Source organism: Vipera ursinii, assembly GCF_947247035.1.
Source record: "Vipera ursinii genome assembly, chromosome: 1".
In the NCBI taxonomy this organism is placed as follows: Eukaryota; Metazoa; Chordata; class Lepidosauria; order Squamata; family Viperidae; genus Vipera; species Vipera ursinii.
The window spans coordinates 9622323-9642219 of NC_139512.1; the positions used below are offsets into that span (position 1 = coordinate 9622323).

Below are 19897 nucleotides of genomic sequence, written 5' to 3' on the forward strand. Positions count from 1 at the left end.
ATGCAGGACAAGAAACAGTGGTTGGAAACTGATTGTGGAGAGCAGCAACCTGGAATTAAGGAGAAACTTCCTGACAGTGAGGACAATTAACCATTGGAACAGCTTGCCACCAGAAATCGTGGGCGCTCCATCACTGGAGATTTTTAAGAAAAGACTAGACAGTCACTTGTCTGAAATGGTATATAGCTTCTCCTGCTTGAGCACGGGGCTGGACTAGAAGACCTCCAAGGTCCCTTCCAGTTCTATTCTATTCTATGTGACTTTGAGCCAATCATCAGGAGACAATGAGTTCTAGTCCCACCTTAGGTATGAAAGCTGGGAGATTTAGGACCAATCACCAGGATACAATAAATTCTAGCCCCGCCTTAGGCATGAAACCCAGCTGCATGGCTTTGGGCCAATCACCAGGAGATGGTGAGTTCCAGTCCTACCTTAGGCAATGGAAGCCGGCTGGGTGACTTTGGGCCAATTTCTCAGCCCAATGCATCTCACAATTTTTTTTTATTACATTTATATCCCGCCCTTCTCCGAAGACTCAGGGCGGCTTACAAGCTTAGCAATTGGTGGTGTTGTTGTGGGAGAAAACAGGAGGAGATGTTTGCCACCTTGAGTAATTTGTAAAAATAATAAAAGTGGGATGCAAATAAAGAAAATACAAATAACGTTTGAAGACCCTGAGGTTGCCCCAACTAGGCTAACAAATGAGGTTAACTTCCATTTCCCGTCCCGATGGCACAGGTCTAATCCCCTCGCTTGCAGATTTGAGGTAGCTTTGCACTCCCAAAATGGCTCCCCCCGTCCCCCCCAAATCCAACCCTGACAGAGCCCTTACACACAAATCTCAAGAGGCTTAATCAGCTGGGAAATATACATCTTTATTGGTACAAGATGGATGGTGTGGCCTGGGGTGCAAACAACAGACATTCCAGCTTAGCCTTCCGTGTGAACTCGTGCCAAATCTCTCAGACCCGCCTCACCAAATAGGCTTGGCTTGAAGGCAGACCATCATCCAGGCAAAATTCACAGGCAAACCAGAGGAACGCCGGCCGAGCACAGCCAGGGCAAGAGGCAAGCCGGGCTTACAGGTAACGGAGCAGGTCCTTTTCCATCGTCTGCAGAGGATGAGAAGAGAGAAAAGAGGGTTTAGGGGGATAAGGCCAGAATTACACCCCAATTCGGTGATGGTAAACCTATGTCCCAAAGCCTACGGACATTCTCAGTCATCCAGCTCAGGGTTGTCTCAAAGGGGCTTTTTCAAAGGGCCTCCGCCCTATGTTTTGTTTTTTTTCCCCCCTCCGAGGGAGGAGAAAACATTTCGCTTCGCATCCAAGAAGCTTCATCAGTTCTTGAGGAAGCTTCTTGAAGGAGAAGCGAAACGTCGTTTCTTCCTCCAGGGGAAAAAACAACAACAACATAGTCCAGCTGCCTTTTTAAAAAAAAAAAAAAAAAGCGCTGAGACATGTCTCACAGATGACAGGCTGCAACATTTCGGGTGACACCCCAGCACACCACCACTATTCTCGAAAGCACGGGCCGCTCGCCCGGGATCTTCAGAGCGGTGGAAGCCACGCGAGACGGCCGTGCTCTCGGGCCACCTCCGGAGGCTACACAAATTGCACAAGGGGTGGGTGTGTGCTTTTGCAGTTTTCACACAAGGGTGTTCTCTGAAGCGGCTTCCAGAATAAAGGCCTCGCGCAACCTGGAGCGGCCTCGGATAAGGCTGCAGGAGGCCCTCAATAAAAAGAGAACAGCCCACGAAGGTAAGCGGGGCACGGGACATCCTGGGGAGCGCTGGGCCGCGGGGAGCAGCTGCCTCCATAAGGCCCATGCTCCTTGGGGAATGGTGCCAGCTGGCCTTCCTGGGTGGCATCAGTAGGGATGTGAGTGCTATTGCTATAGGGCTGAAATTGGGGCCTAGGACGGTCCTTGAAGCCCAGCCTTGGCACTGACAATGTGTGCCGCTGTTCAGGGGGGCCTAGATGGGTTAGGGAGGAGGGAGAATTGTTGTTTTGTGTTGAAGGGGAGGCGGTGAGATGCCAGCAGAGTTAAATTAGGCGTTTTCTGAATTTTTGACATGCCAAACCCTAAAGCAGGGGTCTTCAAACTTGGCCCTTTGATGACTTGTGGACTTCAACTCCCAGAATTCCTCAGCCAGGCACCTGTGCCTGGCTGAGGAATTCTGGGAGTTGAAGTCCACAAGTCATCAAAGGGCCAAGTTTGAAGATCCCACTGCCCTAAAGGTTTCTTTATTCCCCCCTTTTTAAGTTTTTCCTTTTTCTTTTTTCCAACTCTCCCCCGTACATATCAACAAATATATCGTAATATTTATCAAGTATTAACATACATTCTTTTTACATTCTTATCAGATCCTCTTAATAAAATAAATACACACACATAAATTTTGGTGCTTGTCATCACTGGCCTCATGTTAGCAGCCATTGGATCAGAAACTGCCTTCTCACAATCACACTTGGGGAGGGAGTGTTTGTGTGCTTCACATTCAGGCTAAATAGTGCTTTACACTATTGAATGAAGGACCATTAGCTTTGTTGGCATAGCTCAAGTGGTTTCCCCCCCCCCAAAAAAAATGAGTGCCATCCATCTGGGTTGGGACTACAACTGGTCGGATTCTCCAACGTCTAGGTGGGAAAAGGTTGCTATAAACCATGGTTTTCAGCCCACCCTGGCTGGGTTTGGGATTGTGTTCGAACCACCTTAGCTCAGCGCTGTGGCCAGATATTCAGGCTGTGCTGGTCCAGCTTTGCAACCGGACAATGTCCCAAATCCTTGGGACAGATTATATGGGTAGCCTAACAAGCCAAATATCTAGCTTAAGCAAGTGGCTGACTGCGTGACCAAGCTTAATACTACACACAACTTACAAATGGGTCATCCATGGGACTGAACCTCTTGACCACCTGTCCTTCTCTGTTGATCAGGAACTGCAAGGAGAAAAGGAGAACTGGTGACCCATAAGAAGGCCCAAATTTAATTGGGGCAGGAAGACAGCCTGGATTTGCAAACACTGCAAGAACCGCTGTCTAAACTTTGGGGGCTGGGCTGATGCCCACCACTGCGCTGTAAAAGTGGTTCAGGCTTCCCAGGATTGTATGTACAGGTAGTCCTCGACTTACGACCCTAATTGAGCTTGGCACTGAGGGTCATCAATCGAATGTGGCGGTCATAAAGCAAACCCAGAGTTTGCCATAGAGCATTTTTTTTGCCAGAAAATGGAAGCAAAAGGCAGTTTTTAGCAAAAACATAAATCAAGATCACAAGACCGGACCAAAACCGCAAACAGCATTGTCGAATGTCCAAAATGTGATTGCATGACCATTTTTTTGGAGGGGGGGGGTTGTCGTCAGAACTTCAGAATCGGGTTGCAATCGGGTTGAGCATTATGAGTAGAAAATAAACTCAGTGGAGGGGTTCTTCTTGAAGGCTGAATAGCGTGAAGTGCTGGAGAAAAGGCAGATGTAACCCGTGCGCGCGCACGTGTGTGTGTGTGAGTGTGTGATGTGTGTGTGTGTGTGTGTGTGTGTGTGTGTGAGAGAGAGAGAGAGAGAGAGAGAGAGAGAGAGAGAGAGAGAGAGAGAGAGAGAACACTTTATTTGGCTGTCCAGCTTAGGAAGGGTGACACAGTGACAGTGGTTAAGACGCTGGGCTTGTCGGCAGCCCAGGTTGGAGACGTCAGTGTCACGCGACGGGGGTGAGTTCCCGTCCTCGCCTCAGCTCCTGCCAACCTAGCAGTTCGAAAGCATGAAAGTGTGAGTAGATGAATAGCTACCACTTCAGTGGGAAAGTAACAGCGCTCCGTGACGTCATGCTGCTGGCCATGTGACCACGGAAATGTCTTCGGGCAGCACGGACTCAATGACCTTGAAATGGAGATGAGCACCACCACCCCTAAAGTCGATTCGCGGAGTAAAATCCGCAGGGACTCCCTTTTTTTTCCTTTTCTTTCTCCAGCTTAGAAAAGAAAGTAGACTCAATTTGCATTGGGGTGGGGGTGGTGAAAGGTGGAGACCCATTTTAGTTCAGCTCCCAGGGATTTTTTTTTGTGCCAGACCCTCCTCAGCTCACCCTGATCACACTAGCTGGTGCTTTGGGGGGGGGGGAGAATTCACATTGCCTTGCACTACGCTTCTGAACAAAAAGTCAATGCCCTACAGGCAGTGCTTTTTTTGTATAAGAAAAAGGTGCCGGAACTCACACGTCATACAACCCGCCTTGCCTATCCTACAAGGTTCCATCCAAAAAAGGTGCCGGAACTCCGTTCTGAGCGTTCTATGAGAAAAAAAGCCCTGCCTACAGGTAATCCTCAACTTACAACAATTGAGCCCACAGTTTCCATTGCTAAGCAGGGTGTGAGTTTTGCCCCATTTTTTGTTTCAAAGTTTTAATGAAAATTACACATCCCAAAAAAGAGTTGAAGGTACTCACCTTGCTAAAATTCCACTTTATAGCACTAGGGAGAAAGAGAGAGAGAGAAAAAAAAGAACATCGTTTAGCTCTAAAAGGTTTTAATTTGTTTGGGTCTTTTATCTCCATGGTTTCACTCAAAACCTTCTTACTAAACCACGCTAAAACCAAGATGAATAGTCGCGGGTATCTCCCTCCAGTTAAGAGGGCCAGTTTGAAAATGGGGTCAAGATCAAAGAAAGATAATGCCCCACTTATTTGTATCCGATTTTTCTTCCCAGAGACAGGAACTATATTTTCTTCACAATGGCCACCGTCAGGACTTGCAAGCTTAGCTTTTTAAAAGCAGATCTGGAATTTGACACAGCAAAACGCCATTGCAAAAGTACAGTCAGCAGAAGTGCTGGTGTTGAACCCCATAATTCCAGCCAACACAGACTTCTTAAGAAGGGAAGAAGGGGGGGAGAGGAAGAGGGTGAGGAACTGCCTATATACTCAGATGCTACTTTAACAGCTCTTAGGAGGTCCTTGGTTAGAACTTGAACACTTTTTTTTACCAGTCCCAAACTCTGAATTGAACATTAACAACAACAACAATAAAAATACCATACTTCAGAAAGGGAGAGAAGAGGAGCAATTTTGGAAGTTGGTCTCATACCATTATTAAACCTACAAATAGATTACAAACAGTGCTTTTCAAACTTGGCATGTGGACTTCAACTCCCAGAATTCTCTGGCCGGCCAGACAGGGAATTCTGGCTGGGGAATTCTGGGAGTTGAAGTCCACGCACATTAAAGTTGCCACGTTTGAAAAACACTAGCGTAGACGTTTTACTTTAATAAAAAATAAATCAACAAATGCACGTGGTGTATTAGCCACGCCCAGTTCAGCGATTGTTCAGAATTGGGGGGGGGGGGGCAGCAAACAACTCACTTTCCCAGAGTGCCTCTGCCTTTGGGCTGGCTTTTTAGCCACTTCCAGAGAGGATGAGCACCATCCCCATTGACTTCAATCTTGCTAAACATGTCGAATTTCACCCCATATGTTTCAGCAAATGCTTTAATTTCTTGCTCGGTACCGGGCTCCTATTAAAGCAAACAAAAGGAGACAGATGGGTTTTTAGATGGTTAAACCAATCTTGAGCAGTTGTTAGCATTCAGTCTGTTTAGTTGGAGATCCAGATGTTTTTGCGTTGCATTTGCTCAGTGTTTACATGAACCTATCCATGCATGATGTAATGAAGGTTTGAGGGTTATCAGAGATTCTCGGCTATCCTTCCACTCTTAACCCAGCACCTTCCCCATTATGTCACACTGGCTTGTTCTCCTCTCTGGGGACTAGAATTTGGGTCTCCCCATCCCTAGTCCAGCCCCTTCCCCATTACTCCTGATTGGCTGTTGGATTGAGAGGGAGGGAGTGGCCCAAAGTCAACCAATGAGATCCTGTGGCTGGGGGTGGGGGGGGGGAAGAATCTGGGTCTGCCCACTCCTCATCCAGCTCTTCCCCCCTACTCCCGATTGGCTCTTTGGCTGAGAGAGAAGGACTGGCCCAAATTCAGCCAATGAGCTTCCACGGCTGAGGAGGACTAGAACCTGGGTCCCCCACCCCCGCTCCTTGTCCAGCTCCTTTGGCACTACAACTGATTGGCTCTTGGGCCGGGAGGGATTGGCTCAAATTCAGCCAATCAGCTTCCATGGCTGAAGGAGACAAAACACCCGAGCATCCTCATTCTTAGTCCATTACTTTCCCCACTACGTTATGCTGGCTCTCCTTAGGATTAAGAGGAGGAGGTAGACATTTCATTGTGACATTAACACACACACACACACACTTTGACAGCCCCCCCCCCTCTCCCGTTTCCTACCTGCTTGCCAAACTGGTTGCAGGGGAAGGCTAGAATGCGTAAACCTTGCTCAGCGTATCTACGATACAGTTCGACAAACTGAGTGTAGTTTACGTCAGTCTTGCCTCATTGTGTCGCCACGTTGGTGATGATGCAGACCATGCCCCTGGAGACACAAGAGAGGGAACAGGGAGCAAGAGAGACGGTCACAGGTAGTCCTCAACTTACAACCAAAATCTCCGTTGTTAAGCGAGACAGTTGTTAAGTGAACCTCGCCCCCATTTTATGGTCTTTTCTTGCAGGGCATCCCTGCAGTTGTTGAGTCAGTGACATGCTTGTTAAGTGAATCTGGCTTCCCCCGTTGACTTTGCTTATCGGAAGGCCACAAAAATGGGATCGTGTGGCCCCAGGACACAGCGACCGTCATAAATGTGAGTCAGTTGCCAAGCATCTGAGTTTTGATCACGTGACCCTGGGGATGCTGCAATGGTCGTTAAGTGTGAAAAACAGTCATAAGCCACTTTTTCAGCGCCATCGTAACTTAGAACTGTCACTAAATGAGCTGTTGTAAGTTAAGGACTACCTGAACTGGGCCACCCAAAATTCCAGACATGCTGACTGGAATCTAAACCTTCCTTCCCAAAATCGTTAATAATTTCTCCACTAGTTGCATTTCTACTCTCCTTCGGGATCCATCCATACCTCTGTCTGTCTGTCTATCTATCTATTGCTATCATATCTATCTATCATCTATATCTATCATCTCTATCTATCTATTTCTATCATCTCTCTCTCTCTCTCTCTCTCTCTCTCTATCTACCTACCTATCTTCTATCTATCATCTATCTCTCTGTCTCTCTATCTAATTTCTACAATTGCCCATCTCACAAGAACGTGACTTGGGACAGTAGACAGCAAAAACAAAAAGTATAAAATAATAAATGTGTCAAACACACTAGTATTTTTTTTAAAAAAGCACACACAAGAGATCTGATTGGCAACTGTGTTCTTAAGAAAAGATGGGCTATTTAGGAGCTGGGACTGGCTACCTATTCTTCCAAACACAGTTCGGGGGAAAAAAACCAAGCTAACGAACAATGCTGGCTTGCAATCAAATGCCATTCAGGACTCAATCTGGCAAGAAATGGCTATGGTTGGGCAATCCTCCACGGAGGTCCATACTCCTCCTCCTCCTCATCATATATTAGGTACAAGCAGTTTTCAACCCAGTACTGTAAGGAAGCCTGCCCACCCTGTTTCCAACTCATGATGGTTATAAAAAGAATCACCCACACCACCCACTTGACTTTGCAACCTTTTCCGTGGCAGTCATTAAGCAAACCAATGGAGATTTTCCCGAAACCAGAAGTAAAATGCTGGCTTTGACAAAACCACTGTAAAATGCATGGCTGCCGGGCGCTGCAGATGGCCTTAAGTGTCGGTCAGTTGCCAAGCGTCTGACATTCAATAATCACATGACTGCGGGGGAGTGGGCATTGGAACCAGGTTGTTAAGTACCCCCAGAAAGGTATGGTCGTAAGACAAGGACTATTGGTACACCAGGAGTGTCCAACAACGGCCCCTTTAAGACCTGTGGACTTCAACTCCCAGAATTCCCTGGCTGGGGAATTCTGGGAGTTGAAGTCCACAGGTCTTAAAGGGGCCGTTGTTGGACATCCTTGCTGTACCCCAAGGGGTCTTCAAACTTGCTTGGCTGAGGAATTTTGGGAGTTGAAGTCCACAAGTTATAAAAGGGCCAGGTTTGAAGAACCCCTGCTGTACCCACTGCCTGATTACAAATTTTTTTTTAAAAAAAAAGAAGAACGAATAACATCAAAATAAAGCCAAACCAAGACGGCAGAGCCAACAAAACCCAGATTGGAACAACTTGCCTGTATTTCTCCAGCGAGACATCGTTGCCATCAATATCCAAGGCGTGGAAGTCATAAATTGACCTGGCCGACTTCCAATCAGAATTCGTAGCACACTGGGGGAGGGGGAGAAATACGTGGGAGGGGGGAAAAAATCAGAGAAAGGTGAGTTGACAGCATATCCCTTCTTGTCAGGCCCAAAGAACCAAGAACGAGATACTTGGCAACTGACTCGTATTTGTGACGGCTGCAGGGTCCCAGGGGGGTGTCACGCGATCCCCTTTTGCTGTCTTCTGACAAGCCACGGGGAAGCCAGATTCACTGAACAGCCACGTGACTAACTTAACAACTGCAGCGATTCACTTAACAACTGTGGCAAGGTCATAAAATGGAGCAAAACTCACTTAACAACTGTCTCAGCTAGCAAGAGAGAAATTTTGGGCTCAACTGTGGTCGTAACTTGAGGATGGCCTGTATTCCACCACACTCTGCAACAAATGGCAGCCAAGTGAGGGCCTCTGGGCCGCTGGTCAATGGGTCCGTAGTGTTTTAAATAGCCGTCTCCAACTCTGGCTACGTTGAGACTGCAGCTCCCAGAATTCCTAGCCAACATGCTAGCAGGTCAGGGGTGGGGAACCTTGGCTCTTTTATGACTCGTGGACTTCAACTCCCAGAATTCCTGAGCCAGCCGTGCTGAGGGGAAAGGGAGAGGTTTCCAAGCTGAGCCACGCTGGCTCAGGAATTCTGGGAGTTGAAGTCCACGAGTCATCAAAGGGCCAAGGTTGCCTACCCCTGGGCTAGCTAGAGAATTCTGGGATTTGCAGTTACAAACCATTAGCAGGGCAGCCTGTTAAATCGCCAACCACACAAGGCTGGGTCCATGTTTTTATGTCAAGCCCCAAACAAACCACTTTTGAACCAAACCATGATTTAGCACCAAATACAGACTCCGATTCAGTGCGCCACCCAGGTGGCATTGTTGCTCTAAGCAGTCTTTTACTCAAGCAGCTGGGTGAGGAATTCTGGGAGTTGAAATCCACATACTTTAAACTCGCCAAGCTTGACGAGTATTGCTTGTACAGGGCCTTTTGTATAGTAGATTCACAAAGACAATTTATTTCGCTCGTGACCTCTCGTCTAGACTACTGTAATGCTCTCTACATGGGGCTGCCCTTGAGGTCCACCCGGAGACTCCAGCTGGTGCAGAATGCAGCCGCGCGAGTCGTCTTGGGAGTTTCCCGATACTCCCATGTTACACCTTTGCTCCGCGAGCTGCATTGGCTACCGGTTGCTCTCCGGGTGAGGTTCAAGGTGTTAGTTATGACTTACAAAGCCCTTCATGGCATGGGTCCGGATTACCTACGGCAACACCTGCGACCGGCGTCAACTTCCCTCCGTCCAGTGCCCTCCCACAGAGAGGGCCTCCTCAGGGTGCCGCCAATCAAAGAATGCCGATTGGTGGCCCCCAGGGGGAGAGCGTTCTCTGTGGGCGCGCCAGACCTCTGGAACCGCTTACCGGTTGAGCTCCGGACGGCCCCCGTCCTTCGCTCCTTCCGGCGCGATCTCAAAACATTCTTTTTCGAACAAGCTGGCCTGGTCTGACGGGATGGGGTTGGGTTTTTAAAACTAGTTTTAACTTTAATATGTATTGAATTTATGGGCATGATGTTTAATGGTTTTTTAATTTTTGTATTCGATTTTTATTGTGTATTGCCCTGTTCACCGCCCTGAGTCCTTCGGGAAAAGGGCGGTATAGAAATCAAATTATTAAATTAAATTAAATTAAATTTCACATGAAAAACTCATGAAAGTGGATTGTTGCTGGTTTCGTTATGAGGTTATTTCATTACCCCACTCAACAGAGGACAGGAAACACAAGTTTTATTTCAAAGAACAAGAGAAGCATTGCTTCTTTAAAGGGAAATCCCGCAAAAGGGATGGAAAAATACCCCAAAGTACAATACGGAGAATAACAAATTGCAGTGAGCCAGGCTAAGCCTTTAAATCTTAAATCCAACCCTGTAACAAAACGGAGAGAATGCTCAGACTGGTGAGATCAGCTGTAAAGGTAGTCCTTGAATTATGACCGTTTTTCACTTATGACCGTTGCAGCATCCCCACGGTCATGCGATCATGGGGATGTTTGACAACTGACTCGTATTTATGACGGCTGGAGTGTCCTGGAGGTCACGTGATCCCCTTTTGCAACCTTCTGACAAGCGAAGTCAATGGGGAAGCCAGATTCACTTAACAACCACGTTCGTAACACTTCGTTGATTCACTTAACAACTGTGACAAGAAAGCTTGTAAAATGGGGCCAAATCTCCTTTAATAACTGTCTTGCTTAGCAACGGAAATTTTGGGCTCAGTTGGGGCCATACGTCGAGGGCAACGTCTTCTTCTGTGTCCCTTCCCGAGTGTACACACACACACACACACACACACACAGACCCAACTAGCAAAAGTTGATAAAATCGTCCTGTTCCAATATGTATCCTGATAGAATCCAATTAAGTTATGCAATTATTTTTCATCTGTCTCTTTGCCCGGACTGGCTCCCGTTCAAAATTTGTAAGTAAACATTTTTAAGAAGAATGCATACCATCGCTGGCTTCGCGGGCGACATTAAGCCTGCAATATAATGTTTCTCAATCTTGGCAACTTTAAAATGACTGGACTTCCAACTTCAATTTCCGGGAGTTGGAAATCCAGTCGTATTACAAGTCGCCACGATTTGAGAAAAACAGCCATTAAAAAACATGTTATCACTGGACGGGCTGCTGCGGATTGGAGCCAATTTTGCTGGTGAGGCCATCAAAACCCTTCCTGTCTTCAAGCTGACCATTTGGCACCATTACAAGGTGGTGCCAGCCACAGCACCAGCTTTTATAAATAATTAGGACGTATCCTGTTCCAGAGATTAAGACTGAGTCATGTCATTAAGGAGAGCTTTCATTCCTCAGCAAATTTTATTAAAAGCCGTAGGCTTGGCTGGGCTACAAGGTCATTTTCTCAAAGACCTGGAGCAGCTATTGGGCTGAGGGGGTGGGTGGTGGGGAAGTGATATAGGTTGACAGTGAGGGATATATATCATTAGTAACTTTAATAAATACAGGTAGCCCTCGACTTACGTCCACAATGGAGTAAAAATTTCCATTGCTAAGCAAAACAGCCGTGAAATGAGTTTTGCCCCATTTCACCACCTTTCTTGTCACACAGCTGTGAAGGGAATCACTGCAGCTGTCAAGAAAGTAACAGGGCAGTGGTGAGGCTATGTAAGCACAACTGGGATTGTGACTTTTTTTTTCCCTTCTCATTTTTTTTGGAGGCAGTTTAAATTATTTAAATTTAAATTTGTGGGTCCTTCCTGTGTTCTTCCCTCCTTCCCTTTCTCTACTTGCTCTCTCTCCTTCCTTTCCAAACAACCTCTTTTTTTTTCCTTTTGCTTCCTTATTCTTCTGACCTCTCCTTCATCCCTTCCTTGATTCCTTCGTCTACCTCTCCTTCCTTCCTCGTGTCTCTCTCGCCTCTTCTTCACTTCCTTCCCTTCCCTTCAGAGCTGGCCCTGGAATGTTTGCCTATTTATTTATTTTTTTTAACCGCAAAAAACACGGTAGGCAGCAGCACAGCTATTTTTGACAAACGCAACAGGGCTTTGCAGAGTTGTCAAAGTGGGATTTGCTGGCCCCACACAATCGCAGACCTGGCTCTCAGGGTTAAGGATTTTCAGATCCCGCTTTCGCCGAGGTAACCTTATCCAATAAATTATTCATTTGGCCTTATTTTACATGTATTTTTTTTTAATTTCATTCTCTTATAGCCTGTGTATCTGGGGAGGGGAAAAAAAATTGAATAAGGTATAGGAAGCGTTTCGGAAGGAGCCCGTCCCTGGTTCTCCAGAAAGCACAGGTAGTTATCGACTTATGACCAAACTGAGCCCAACATTTCTCTTGCTAAGAGTGAAGTTTGCCCCATTTTACGACCTTTCTTGCCAAAGCTCTTAAGCGAATCACTGCTGTTGGTAAGTTGGTAACCTGGTTCTTACGTGAATCTGGCTTCCCCATTGACTTTGCTTGTCAGGTGGTGGCAAAAGGGGAAGACATAACCCTGGGACACGGCGACCGTCATAAATGTGAGTCGGTTGCCAAGGGTCTGAATTTTGATCACGTGACCACAAGGCTGCTAGAACGGCCGCAAGTGTGAAAAACGGTCAGAAGTCACTTTTCCAGTGGTGTTGTAACTTTAAACGGTCACTAAGCAATTGGTTGTAAGTCAAAGGCTACCTGTGCTGCAACTAAATCATAAGCTGATTAATAATAATTTTATTAACCTCTCACCAAGCTCACCAAAATCAGTGGATTTCAGGCTATTTCCAAATCAGGTGGGAATAATGGTCGCTCCATCTAACAAACATTAGGACAAGGCATAGGCTTCCCAAGTTTTTCAATAATGTAAGTTAATTTGGAAAGATAAGTCCTTGACTTACAACCAATTAGTGACTGCTCAAAGTTACAACAGCACTGAAAGAAGTGACTCGCAACCAGTCCTCACACTTGTGACCACTGCACCATCCTCCCGGTCACATGATCCCAATTCAGACGCTTGGCAACCAGCTCATATTTGTGAGGGTTGGCAGTGTCCCGGGGTCATGTGATCCCCTTCTGCGACCTTCTGACAAGCAAAGTCCATGGAGGAGCTGGATTCACTGAACAACCGCGTTACTAACTTAACAAGGGCAGTGATTCACTTAACGACTGCGGCAAGAAAGGTTGCAAAATGGCTTCTGACAAGCAAAGTCCATGGGGGAAGCCAGATTTGCTTAACAGTCGTGGCACAAAGAGGTTGTAAAAACCCACTTGAAAACTTCTTGGATGAGAAGCAGAAACGTCTTCAAAGAAAAACAAGAAAATCCAGTTGCAGCGGAGGGGGGGAGGAATAGCACCTTTGGGACCTGGACCATAGACAATCTCCATGGAAACTCAATAACTGCACTGCTTAGCCACAGAAATTCTGGTCCCAACTAGGTAACATTATTAGGTTAGCAGGTTTTGGAGAAGGCTCCAGGATACAGGTGTGAATCTCGCTGTGCCGTGACATTTTTCACACTGCTGGAGCTGGGGCGGGCACAGCCTCTGTGTGATGCAAGTGGCCCACGGACTGGCAGTTTGACGCCTCTGCTCCGGAACTTCGACTGAAGTTTATAAACTGTGTTCTGGGACATACGTGCAATTAGCGACAAGCTGGTTAAGACAACTACACTATGCTAAATTTCCACACCCATAAAGCCTAGGGTCAGGGGTAGGCAACCTTGGCTCTTTGATGACTCGTGGACTTCAACTCCCAGAATTCCTGAGCCAGCCACGCTGAGGGGAAAGGTAGAGGTTTCCAAGCTGAGACATGCTGGCTCAGGAATTCTGGGAGTTGAAGGCCACGAGTCATAAAAGAGCCAAGGTTGCCTACCCTTGGCCTAGGTTTACAAAATACAACCAGGTTCATACTCTAAAAGAAACAAGCCATATTATGGCTGAGCAGTGGGGAAGGAAGGCACCACCTTCCAAGTCTTTTGAAGCTCAGCTCCCATCTGTTCCAACCAGCAGGATCAATGGCAAGGGATTATGGGAAACGCAAGGGATTATGGGAAATGCAGGTCAAAACATCTGAACGGCACCTTCTTCCCTTGGCGGAGCACGTTGGGATTCTGGTGAAAACCGTATTGATAAGGAAACGTGTCTTAGCCATGATTGGCTGCTAAACTAAGCATCCATTTTGAATCTGGGGTTTTATACTGGCAGTACTTGACTTACAACAGTTCATTTAGGGACCGTCTAAAGTTACGTGACTTATGACCGTTTTTCACATTTACATCCATTGCAGCACCCCCCCCCCGGCCTGGTCATGTGATCAAAATTCAGATTCTTGGCAACTGGTTCATATTTATGAGGGTCAGAGTGTCCCGGGATCACATGATCCTCTTTTGTAACCTTCTGACAAGCGAAGTCAATGGAGAAGCCCGATTCGCTTAACAACCGTTACTAACTTAACATCTGCCGTGGTTCACTTACCAACTGTGGCAAGAAAGGTTGTAAAATGGGGCAAAATTCACTTAACAAATGTTTCACTCAGCAACAGAAATTTTGGACCCAATTGTGGTCCTAATTCGAGGACTAACTGTTTATTTTTTCCTGGGCTGTGGTGGGCTTAGACCAGAAAGCAATGGTGCAAAGCTCACAAAACATTTGACTGGCAATAAGGGAATTTCTGATGCTTTTAAAAAATGCCTCCTACTCAGGATTCCTTAACTTTGGCCCCATTATCTAATCCTAAGACTCAAAAATACAGGAAGCAGAAATGCAAGTTATTCCCTTCCCACGAGTTTCCGCAAATTTTTGTCTGCTTTCTCATCACAACCACACGAGCCGAGCCGAGTGATATACACCGCCCTCCACGCAACAGCAAGAATCCGTTTCACCAATTATGATGCAATTAAGAGACACAAAGGGCACAGATAACTTTGGCCGAGAGAATTTTGATTATTTCTTTAATAGCCCAAATTTATCAATCCACGATAAACCAGGATCCAAGACAGAAGTCCTGGCGCCGGCAATTTGCTCAGCTCTTCCCACTGGCCTGGAGAGAAAAACCAGGTGAAAGCAAAGGATGACTCTGCATTTTTATTTTTTGAACTGCGTTTCTGCATTGCAGGCAAAAGAGCAACGGAGAAGATGGGGATTCCTTTCACACATTCAACCTTTCGTCAAAACCAGCCTTTGCCTTCACCCAGAAACAAACAGACTGCACCCGACAGAGGAGAAAAGGAAAAAAAAAATAAGAAAAAAAATGGGTATACCCATATATTTCTCATCCAGAAGTTGCTTTATTTTTCCCGGAGTTCGAAAGAAAGCAGTTTTGCTAGAATTTCTGTTTTTGGTGGGAACAGATTCAGAAGTGCTTGGCAGCTTTAACAGTAAGAGCCTTGGTGGAGCAGTGGGCTAATGCCTCCTAAAGTAACACCAGCTGCCTGCAATTAGTGCAGGTTCGCATCCCACCAGGCTCAAGGTTGACTCAGCCTTCCATCCTTCCCAGGTAGGTAAAATGAGGACCCAGATTGTTGGGGGCAATAAGCTGACTTTGTAATAATGTTGCTTGGGGTGTGTGTGAAAGCCCTAATAAGCAGGCATATACATAGAATGAAGGCTACTGCTAAGCACATTGATTTGTGCTTAGATTGTAAGCCGCCCTGAGTCTTCGGAGAAGGGCGGGATATAAATGGGATTAAAATAAATAAAAAAATAAAATAAAAATAAGAACAGCTCAGAAGAGCTTTTTATGATCTTAACTGGAAAAACCATCAGAGGACCAAGAGAAGCAGAAGGCCAGTCACTGTACTTAACAATGCAGGCAGTCCTCAATTTACAACACTTCATTTAGTGACCAAAGTTACAACGGCACTGGGGAAAAAGCAACTTATGACGATTTTTCACACTTACCACCTTTGCAGCATCCCCATTGTCACGTGATCATACTTTATATGCTTGGCAACTGGCTCATACTTATGACCGTTGCCGTGCCCCGGGGGTCACGCGATCCCCTTTTGCAATCTTCTCACAAGCAAAATCAATGGGGAAGCCAGATTCACTAAACCACCGTGTTGCTAATTGAACCAACTGCAGTGACTCGCTTAAAAACTGTGGCAAAGAAGGTGGCAAAATGGGGCAAACGTCCCTCGACAAATGTCTCACTTAACAAGGGAAATTTGGGGGTTGATTGTGGTCGTAAGCTGAGGACTACCTGTACTCGCTACTACAAGCCGTAATAGGAAGAGGAAGCAAAGTTGTTTTTTTTTTAAAAAAAATGCATTACTGCAGCTATTAGCCATAATGGCCAAATAGCTCTTAATAGGTTATATTTGGTGACGCTGGGATCTTACCCAGCTGGGAGGAAGGTTAGAATATGAAAAAAAAAATAACATTACACCTGAGCATAAACCTCAAATCCCAATTACATTTAATGTTTACAAATTAACTCGGAGCTTCATGTTAACATTAAAGGGAAGGCTAGAAATAATTCTTGAAAAGGTCTTGCTTTAATCTTGGCAAGAACATTGCTGGCCCTTCCCTTCTCCAACTGGCCCTCCCCACCCCCACCAATGTACTGAGGCTGCAACTCTTCAGGGTTCAGCCTACATGGCATCTTCTGGGCAGAACCACAATCTTTCCCATTCCACCAGATAGGAGGAGGACATCACTGCGGCTCAAAGAGCTGCTTTTGTGTAGTTCTAACATTTATTCAATGTGGAACAAAGCAACAGCTTAACTGGGTTAAGAGGAATCCTTGGTGCTGAGCTTGACTGATTAAGCTATTGTTTTCTACTTGTTTGTTTGTTGTTAAACTCTGCTTATCTGGGTGTTTGTTCTCTAGCCTTTTTGTTCTCTTCAGGGCTTTTTAGAATCTCTTTTAAATGGTGTAGAAATGCAATTTCCCCAACCAAGGAATGATCAAGGAGAAACCCACCTCCCTCCAAGGTGGGCAAACTATTGTATGCAAAAAGGGAGCGCACACACTCACGTGCATTAATGATGTTAACTAGTTGGGTAACTAGTAAATACCGACAGAGCAAGCCACTAGAATACAAATTGAGAGCAAATTGCACTCACTGCTAGCCCTTGTGATGTTACCGAGTTGAGTTGGGTAATGAAACATCTGCAAACAAACCACCAAGCTCAGAGAGCACCAAGGACTCCACAGTTCAACCCTGAGTTGCAGATATTTTCCACTGCATGGAAGTTTTCACAAAAGGCAGCCTTGAGTGAAGCTGCTTTTGACTACTTAAAGCGACACTGAACTGCTTCCACCAGGAAGTCAGCAGCTCAAAGAAATTTCAAAACAAGATTCTTATCAACTCTTAGCCATGGCTTACTTTATAGGCATGATAGGGTACTAGCTCAGACTGAGCTTCCACATTCAGAAGCACTAATTTTGGGGTGTAAAATTCATTATAGTAAAGAAACAGCCAACTAGAGTTGGTTTACAGAATCAGGCTGTGGAAGTAGAAAGGCAGAAAGTTTTTCAAAAGGTGGCTATAATACAAAGGGACAAAAATGTGGAGTAGGCAGGCTCTTTAAACAGTAGCCACTCCAGTCCTATGGAATATCTCCACCTCAGTCTGTAGGATCCTGGCAGGCTTTGGAAGAGCTGTGAAATCCTGATTTATCTAACTAGCCCTAGGGGCAAAGCAAGGAGGATTGACATAATAGTTCTTTGTGAGCCTGTTTTAATCATTGGTGGAGATTCTCAAACATTGTCATAGCTGACCCAAAAGGCAGGCTTTTTTTCCCCCCTTGAAAAACATTTTGCTTCTCATCCAAGAAGTTTCTGTAGTCTTTATTTGTTATTTCAGAGAATTTATATGGCCACCCACTCTCGGGGACTCTCCTAGAATTGCTCCTATGGTTTGCACAGCTGATAATGTAACCCAGGGGTCTTCAAACTTGGCCCTTTTATGACTTGTGGACTTCAACTCCCAGAATTCCTCAGCCAGCTTTGCTGGCTGAAGAATTCTGGGAGTTGAAGTCCACAAGTCATAAAAGGGCCAAGTTTGAAGACCCCTGATGTAACCCATGAAAGACATTCTGTTGAGACACTGGTCTTTGAGCCAAGGCTCAGTAGATCCCATCTTTTGGGCCCTTGTCCCTAACTAAAATTTAAAAACCAACCTGCCTGCCCAAACTGTTTAGAGTAGACGTTTAAATGCATTTGCACACCTGTAATTTACCTTAATCTACCCCAAGGGCTCTCAGCTGCAGCTGTTTTTTTCAGCTACCATAAGAACTGTTCTCTAAGGAGCTCCAATAAGCCCAGAGCACTCTTTTAATATAAACAATTAAGACTATGATTTTATCTCTGAAAGGTATCTAAAGACATCCATTTAAAATTACAACCACCGTTCTGGAAGGGGTAGCTCTCTGTTTCATGCTTCCATACTATAATGAAATTTATGCCCAAAAAACATTACTTTATCGCAGTTGGGGCAGGCAAGCAGCTCTAGAAAAGCAGTAACCCCGAAGCCCAAATACAGGTATTCCTCGACTTACAACAGTTCATTTAGTGACCATTCAAAGCGAGGAGGATACTAAAAAAAAGTGACGTGACTATTTTTCATACTTACCACCTTTGTAGCAGCCCTGTGATCATGTGATCAAAATTCAGCTGCTTGGCAACTGGTTCATACTTATGACCAAGGTCATGTGATCACCTTTTGGCAAGCAAAATCAATGGGGGAAGGCAGATTCACTTAACAACCGTGTTAATAACTTATCAACTGCAACGATTCACTTTAACAACTGGGGCAAGAAAGGTCGTAAAATGGGGCAAAACCCATTTAGCAAATGTCTCACTTAATAACAGAAATTTGGGGCTCAGTTGCGGTCATAAATTGAGGACTACCTGTATGTCCTTGCCCACCCGAAGTATTATGGGGGAAAAAAGCATGGTTTTCAAAGAGCTCTTGGGAATTGTGGTCCAATTCACCTGCAAGGATGACCTCTGCTACATTACATCGTATCTTATTTACATTACAAAACTTAAAATAACCACCCTTACGTAACTACCCCAGGCACCCCCAAAACAATAAACACACCCCCAAACCCACACTATGATAACAAAAATCAATGAAAATTCATGGTTCCCCAGGGAAACATCCACATGACATTTTACTGATCCCAAGCCTCGTCCTAGCTAGCCGAAGGTTTGGGGAAAATTACATTCGTTGGAAGAGAAGTTGTAAAAGCGTCGACTTCAAGGGATTAGAGGGCAAGTCCTCCAGGGGCTCCCCAAAAAGATTATTTGGGTCCTCCAAGGAGACCCAACGTAGCCCTTCAGGGCGACCGCTCTATGGTCCGACCATAGAGAACACCGCCAATGACTAGAGCGTACTCTCCGGGAGACCCACTCCCATTCGCAACTTACCATCACTCTTGTGAGGCCGCGCCCTACTAAGAACCCACAAAGAAGCGTCCTGGAAGCGAAATGCCGCAAACTCATCTCAGCGGCAGGTCTGGCAGCTCCTCCTTTAATCTGCCTTTCACACCCCTCGGCCTCCCCACCACGGCCAATCACAAGATGGCTCCCCTTCGTTGGCCCCGCCCAATGCCACCGGTCAAGAACGCCTCTCTAACCGTTTGACCAATGGAAGGCCGTCGGCGGGCGGGGTTGCGTGCCGCAACAGGGGGCTGGTGCCGCCTTCCTCGCTCGCCTCCTCGAACGCGGTCGTCAATTGGCTGAGGCCTACCGTGATTGGCAGCTCAGCGAGCTAATCCGAAAGAACCGCATCCTAATTTGTTTGGTCCAGCCGTTAGGCAGCACGAGCACGTACTTTAGATTGTTAAACTATCTGGTGGCTGCCAAAATGCGCACATCCACTAGATGGCAGCAAAGCACTCGAATTCTCTCTTTCTCTCTCTCTCTCTCTCTCTCTCTCTCTCTCTCTCCCCACGACCCAGCACATTTTTTTTCATTCCAAATGTAATATATTATATATTTAAAAATTATCCCATAAGGTAGTTCTGGCAAGAAGGTGGAAGATTGGCATTTGCTAAAGCAGCAAAAAATGGCAATGAACAGAGAGGTAGGGCAAATGCTAGAGAGATTGGTTGAGGATTTGAGGCTTATGAGATAAGCGTGGTGATAAGTGAAAATTATAAGTGCACCCTGTCTGCTGGTCAAAAATGTTTACATGTGACTGCAAATGAACACCTGAAACTG

General features: G+C 45.9%; 1 protein-coding gene across 1 annotated transcript; it reads right to left on the reverse strand.

Annotated features, from left to right (window-relative positions):
- Positions 1 to 860: 860 nt before the first annotated feature.
- Positions 861 to 19230, reverse strand: GPX4 (glutathione peroxidase 4). Its single transcript, XM_083364917.1, has 7 exons — positions 19103 to 19230; positions 8159 to 8253; positions 6288 to 6432; positions 5357 to 5508; positions 4444 to 4468; positions 2883 to 2942; positions 861 to 1112 (listed from the first exon to the last, which is right to left on the reverse strand). The coding sequence occupies exons 1-7, from the start codon at positions 19175 to 19177 to the stop codon at positions 1080 to 1082; spliced, it is 585 nt and encodes a 194-aa protein (XP_083221043.1). The 5' UTR covers positions 19178 to 19230; the 3' UTR covers positions 861 to 1079.
- Between the last annotated feature and the right edge of the window lie 667 nt (positions 19231 to 19897).